This window comes from Gadus macrocephalus, chromosome 22 (genome assembly GCF_031168955.1).
Source record: "Gadus macrocephalus chromosome 22, ASM3116895v1".
Lineage (NCBI taxonomy): Eukaryota > Metazoa > Chordata > Actinopteri > Gadiformes > Gadidae > Gadus > Gadus macrocephalus.
Window position 1 is genome coordinate 10309309 of NC_082403.1, and position 6912 is coordinate 10316220.

The 6912-nt window shown below is 41.9% G+C and overlaps 1 protein-coding gene across 1 annotated transcript; it reads right to left on the minus strand.

The window, feature by feature from the left end:
• Positions 1–768: 768 nt before the first annotated feature.
• LOC132451035 (glutathione S-transferase A-like) lies at positions 769–5612 on the minus strand. Its single transcript, XM_060043260.1, has 6 exons — positions 5354–5612; positions 4740–4805; positions 4451–4556; positions 2459–2577; positions 1298–1386; positions 769–1079 (listed from the first exon to the last, which is right to left on the minus strand). The coding sequence occupies exons 1-6, from the start codon at positions 5519–5521 to the stop codon at positions 947–949; spliced, it is 681 nt and encodes a 226-aa protein (XP_059899243.1). The 5' UTR covers positions 5522–5612; the 3' UTR covers positions 769–946.
• Positions 5613–6912: the final 1300 nt, after the last annotated feature.

Sequence of the window (6912 nt, forward strand, 5' to 3'; positions counted from 1 at the left end):
GCACTGTGTCCCTCTGGCTTTGATTTGAAGGAGCTCTTGTTGTCCTTTGAGTTTATTATAAAGAAGAAAAGGTTGACCACTATATGAGTAAAACTGTAATTTTAATATCATATAACTTAATTTCTTAAACAATATCGTCCGTTATATAAATAGCATGATATCAGTGACTTGAAATTTTGAAAGACCACCAACCAAACGGAGCACTTTTCGAAAGAGGCGGCCTACTAGTGGCTAATCAACTGCATTATTCTCCCGTTGGGTGAAGGTTGCCATCTAGTGGCCACGGAAGGAATTACAACCACAAACACACCAGAGGGGCAGTTTTGCTCAAGACGCACATGCAATACTACCTCCCTCATGAATGACAAAGCACCCATGGAGTGGAATCCTATGGAGCAAAATGTAGTTCTGTGACCTCTGTTGGTCAAATGCATGAGTGGCAGGAACAGCAAATACCTATACCTTTTCATGCCATAAACAATCCATAACTATATTTAGGATTTACCTGCCAATTCCAGATGGATATCAGAGGTCCAGGTTGTAATATGAAGCTCAGTAATTGTAGGATCTCCAAACAAATGTTGACACACTTAAGGTGATGATTGTCAGCCTTATATAAGAAAGGAACTTTTGCAATGAGTAAAAAAATAAAAAAACCTTCACTATGTGTGGTTCAAATTTAATCAATGACTCATAAAGGACAAACTCTGTTCTACAGCTCTGGCAAAAGACAGAACTAGACTCCATGTTCATTAAAAAACTGCAATGCAACATGAGTACCTCATTTGTATTGTTTCATTAACATTGCATCACATTCAGATTTTAAAATTCACATTCAAATTCTCAAAAGGCACAACTATTTTGTATGGAAACCCAATCAGTACATATATGCATCGGGCTTGATATCATCGAAGATGGTCTTGCAGGAATGTGACACGTGTGTGTCTCAGATGTCTTTCAGCTTGTCCTCTGCCTGGGGGGTCTCTAGCCAGTTCTTCGGCCAGCTGGTTTTAACACTGGGACGCTCCTTCAGAAGACCATAATACCCGGCCAACCTGGGGTAGTTCTTCTCAGATAGCCTGGGAAAACAGAGAGCGGGTATTTTATAGTGGCCAATATTTTGGGATCGATAGCGTTCTGGTTTACGTTTGAATTCTGTAGTCAGAGTAGTAATGACAAATCACGTTTGAGCGGGATCGGAACCCATCGGCTATTGTATGACAACCATGACCTTTTAAAAGCGCTTTTCTTAAGTGTTTTTAAGCCACTTTAAACTGGTGACGATTTTTCCACCTACCCAAAGCGGAAGACGTAGGCAATGCAGGGGAACACCACCACATCTGCCAATGTAAAGTTCTTTCCTGCCAGGTAAGAGCCCGCCCCAAGCTGGACAAAAGCGGAATATCAAGTTGGAGGGTTTGGGTAAGGTTATATTAGTCACATACTGAGTCATACATTCACAACAAGCAGCGAAATGCCTGCTTTAGTAATCAAACACACAGTGCCTATTCAGAAGAAAAGAGGACACAGACTTGTCTGAGGTATTGTTGTGTCTAGAAGTAAAGAATACACCTGTGATTCACTCAATAAAGGCCGCTAAGATAGGCGGTGCCTGGGATGGGAATATCTCTTGTGACTCCTTGTAGTGCTAGTCACGATCAACCTCCCATCCCAGCTATGACCACATCTCCTGATGCATTTTCCTTTTGTTTCCATGACACCACCTACACACAAACACAGATTCGGATATTTACCTATAGGACTCATGCCATTGTTTCTCTTCCGTCTTTCTGAATATAATGGCGAAAAGTGTGGACTGGATGCCAATTATCTTTCCAAGGGCATGCCTTATTAAATCAAATGCCATATATGGGGAATAAATACCTTTCATCCGCTTCCCACTGAAATACTCAAATTAATGACAATGTGGTCCTTTGACGTTGGGAATGAATACATGCAAACTAGCTATCAGACGGAACAGGAAATGACCCAGCAGAAGGGAAAGTGTGTGCGTTCTAGATAAACGGGGGTGTTGCGGACAAGCAATGGATGGAGCGGAACGGCAGGAATTCAACGTCTCTATTTACAGCCGCCTGCATTGCGGGATTATAATGATGCATGGCACCAAACAAAATAAACAAATAATAAACATAAATAAATCAATAATAATCTAAATTTATAATTCTTTAAGTAGTAATGATATAATCTGTTTCTGATTCAATAAGGAAAAAAGTTACAATTATGTTTATGAGCACCAAATCAGCACATAAGTGTGTATGTTTATTTTCATGTTGATCTGTCAGACGACTGAGACGCAAAGGTGTGAATCCCTGAGGGATTAGAGGAGACATTTTCTTGGCTAACTGGCATGAAGCGAAACCAAAAGTTCAGTCTAAGTATCTAACACACTGGTTTGACGACATCAAAGTTCAATGTGCATGTGTTTGTGGTTTGATACCTTCTCCAGATAGCCCTCCCATAGCTTGAGCTCAGCAGTCAAGGCCTCTCTGTGTCTCTTCAGGGACGAGTCATGTCTCTCTCCCTCCGGAAACTTCCATTCGTAGTAAATGACGTTAGCTGAGCAACAACAGGGAATACATTCGACATCAGATCACATCGCATCATTATCAAAAAGTTCCATCTTCCCTTGAAATGTCTAATCTTAAATATCAAGATATAATTGTGACCTTATTGGTAATATTCATTTATTTGGGATTGTGGAAAATACATAAAAGGATGACAAACCCCTACTAGCATCCCTACCAGCACAAACTGGTGCCCTGTATGAACGAGCAGGTCTGCCGTGCTTGACTTCCAAATAAACAAGCAGTGTGCTAAGCAGGTAAACATGGTGTTGCCATGGCAGCCGTGGGCCAGGAGAGAAAGTAATCAGGCTGGATCTTCCCCAATTTCCATACCGAGTGTGTAGAGTAAGGCACTTTTGTACCATATTAAAAAGGTATACTTCACGCACTTGAATTCACGGAAAATTAAGTTCTTCGTTACCTTACCACTTGTTCATTTAATAGGCCTTACATTTGATGAAATTATAAGGTTTTTACAGAGTATTTGTGGATACCCATCGTTATTGTGAGGATTTGTATAATTTGTATTATTTTTTATTTGTCAATGACAAAGTATATCACAGAAGAGCAGGTATATCACTGTATATCACAGAAGAGCAGGTATATCACTGTATATCACAGAAGAGCAGGTATATCACTGTATATCACAGAAGAGCAGGTCTCCAAAAAGATGGGTACCTATTCTATAGGGGGCGCTATAATTCACGGTCAAAGTTAAACAATCAGCCCCACTGCCCTATGGTTATCCAACTCTGAAACTTGGTGTACATGCCTTATTTTGGATGCTGACATTTTTTGCCTCTTGTACCCACAATGTCCATTCAGGTTTCTCTTTCTGTACAGTGACATTTTCAGAAAACTTCAGTCACTGAAGACATCTCCTAAACGTAATTAAACCTTGTCTGTGCTTGTGATTGTGTCTGTCTTTCTTTGTTAGTGTGTCTTTGTGTGTGTGTGTCTGTCTGTATTTTTGTGTCCGTCTTTGTACTTCAGTATGCGTGTATGTGCATGTTTTTTGAGAGTAAACAAAAAGTGCTGATTCTGAAGAAAAAAGGACCCGCACTTGTCGGAGGTATTGTTGTGTCTAGAAGTAAAGAATACACCTTTGAGGTGGTGCTTGGGCAGTGAATACGTCTTGTGACTCCTTGTAGTGCTAGTCACGAACAACCTCCCATCCCAGCTATGACCACCTGTCTTAATGCATTTTCCTTTTGTTTCCATGACACCACCTACACACAAACACACATTCTGATATTTACCTATAGGACTCATGCCATTGTTTCTCTTCCGTCTTTCTGAATATAATGGCGAAAAGTGTGGACTGGATGCCAATTATCTTTCCAAGGGCATGCCTTATTAAATCAAATGCCATATATGGGGAATAAATACCTTTCATCCGCTTCCCACTGAAAGATTCAAATTAATGAATGACAATGTGGTTCTTTGCCTTTGGGAATGAATACATGCAAACTAGCTATCAGACGGAACAGGAAATGACCCAGCAGACGGGAAAGTGTGTGCGTTCTAGATAAACGGGGGTGTTGCGGACAAGCAAGGGATGGAGCGGAACGGCAGGTATTCAACGCATCTACTTACAGCCTGCATTTCGGGATTGCGCCATCACTTCCTTGATAAGAATGTAAGTTCCTGAGCAGGACTAACGGGGAAAGCAGGGTGAAGCTGCCGTGTACGATTAGTAATGCCTTCATTAACGTCTCTGGTAAATATACCGGCTATTTTTGAGGACGTTTGTCTGACGAAGACCCCACACCCGTGCTGCTTTTCACGAGGACTACACCTGAATTGGGTTCAAACTTTATCACAGTTGACCATGCTTTCCAGTATCAACTGCATGCGCAGCCTACCAATCTTGTCCATGAACGGGACTCCCTCGAACATGCGCTGGTAGGTGAGGGCCTGCTCGGGGGCGGCCATGGGTATAAGCCTGGTGCCCTGGGACTTGAACTGCTCCTGTGGTTTGAAACACGAAACACATGAAAACGTACAACTGCACCATGGCAAGGTCACGTTTCATGCCTGCATCGGGAACGGTTTGTGGTTTCCAAGGAGCCATGTTGTCAGTCAGACCACAGAAATCTACTTTAACACACATCCACAAACATAAATGAATAACAGACACCTGTAATGACTTACCTCAAGGTACAGACATGCTGCATAAGACTCGTTTAGGATGTTGTTGCCATGTTTGAAGGCAGGGAGCTGGGAGGGTTAGGAGATACAGAAAATAAATAAGCGTTACTCATCATTGTTCCATGCATTATTTACAATCAGGGTGTAACATTTCTTCCCTTCTCTTTAAATATAGACACAGTGTCGGGTGGATTCTCAATTTATACCTGTCAACCAGCCATTTTATAAATATCAATACTCAAATATCATTATGAATATAATATCTAATTCATATTATAATATAGGAATATAAAAAAGATGAAATGTAGGCTAAGAGGCCAAAATTCCTTATTTAATTAAGTGTGCCTACTCTTGTACTTTTGCATCATTACCACTTGTTAACCTTGTTAACCGAGTTTTAAAAGATCCGATTTTTTGTTAGTTTTTTTCAAACGTGTATGCATCCTCCATACCAAGACTGTACTATACAGTAGCATACATTGTGTGAAGAGGCACACAATACCACGCAAGTATTAACAATACCAATGTTATTTATTTGCAACTCAAACTGAAACCATTTGAAAAAATTCACACGGCTTAGATTAGATAATAATCAAACACTGCACACATAGTAATACCTGCCCCCTGGGGTTGATGTCCAGCACTTCCTGCGATTTATGCTCCCCTTTCAAGAAATCGAGCAGCTTTTGATTGTATCCTTGAAGATTCTTCTCTTCTAGAGCGATCATCACCCTCCAACACGGAGGAGAGCCGCTGAACCACATAAGAGTCATATCCGTCGCCATTATTAGGATTATTCAAGCTCAAACCTTGGGTGATGAGTTAATGGGTGTAGAGTGCGTTCAGCAGCCCTGCAGAAGTGAGAAAAGTTAGGCTGAACATTTTTATTGCGCTTGGCCGTTCTTGCTCAATCCGATTGGTTGCTGGTTGATAAGAGTCCCGCCCACACCCACTACTCTCCCGTTTTATTGGAACGTTATCCAAAGTGATACTGCGCAATCTGATCGATGGACTTGCACGTTAATTGGTTAAATATTATCCAATGTATGGTATTACATCGATTGTTTTAAAAAGCAAGTTTAAATCTTTTAATCGTTCACATTTTGATGTTTATGCATGCATATTTTTGTATTATTATTAGTAGTATAAAGTGTGTGTGTGTGAGTCCTTGCATGATGTAATAGGTATGAAATTAGTCATATATCTTTGTGAGGTTTTCTAACATTAATATGAGGTACCCTAGCCTGCCTATGGTCCCCCAGTAGCTGTAATTGTCGTTAGGTGTAAAACGAGCACTAGGTATCCTGCTCTGCCTTTTAAAAACAAAGCTCAGACACATGGAATTTTCCCCATATGTCGTCATACAGGGACATATTACCACCACTTTCTCTGCTTTGCCCGCCCAGTGAATTTGGCCTGCCAATGAGACAATGAGCTACGACTGTGCGAGCACCACATGTGTGTGTGTGTGTGTGTGTGTGTGTGTGTGTGTGTGTGTGTGTGTGTGTGTGTGTGTGTGTGTGTGTGTGTGTGTGTGTGTGTGTGTGTGTGTGTGTGTGAGAATACACACACTGTAACGCGTTGTACACTTCTTTGTTGTACACTTCTTTGTTGTACACTTCTTGTACAACAAAGTGCTGTACACTTCCTTGTTATTCGGGTAACCGTTTTGCTGTTAGTGTGATGGCGCATAACATGCAACATAAGGTAAGGTTGGCGTAAAGCTCCCATTTGGTGAAAAGACTAGACTGGGTCGGGTTCTTTGGCGTCTCTACACAACGAGACTCGTAGTGGGGGTTATCTCGGCCAAGGTTGAGAAGGAATTGGGGGGGGAAAGGTACTTTGGCTTTGACCCCCTGAGGTCAAGATTGAACCGCGACATGCAGGAGAAAGGGATTGTTGCCCGGGATTTACTCCCGCCGGAGCCACCACTGCTGCTGACGCGGCGGTGGTGCTCCGGCAGCGGGGCTCCGGCGGGAGACAATCCCGGGCAGCAATTTCTCCTCCATATCGCTGCTCGAACTGGACTTCAGCGAGTCCAAAGCATCCATAAAGTAGCATGCCATGGGATCTTTAATGACTTAAACCTGTGACCCACTGGCAACGACTCCTCCTACTGCTATTAACACAACCGACTGCAACCTATTGTAGATATGTCATGACTCCAAAACATTGC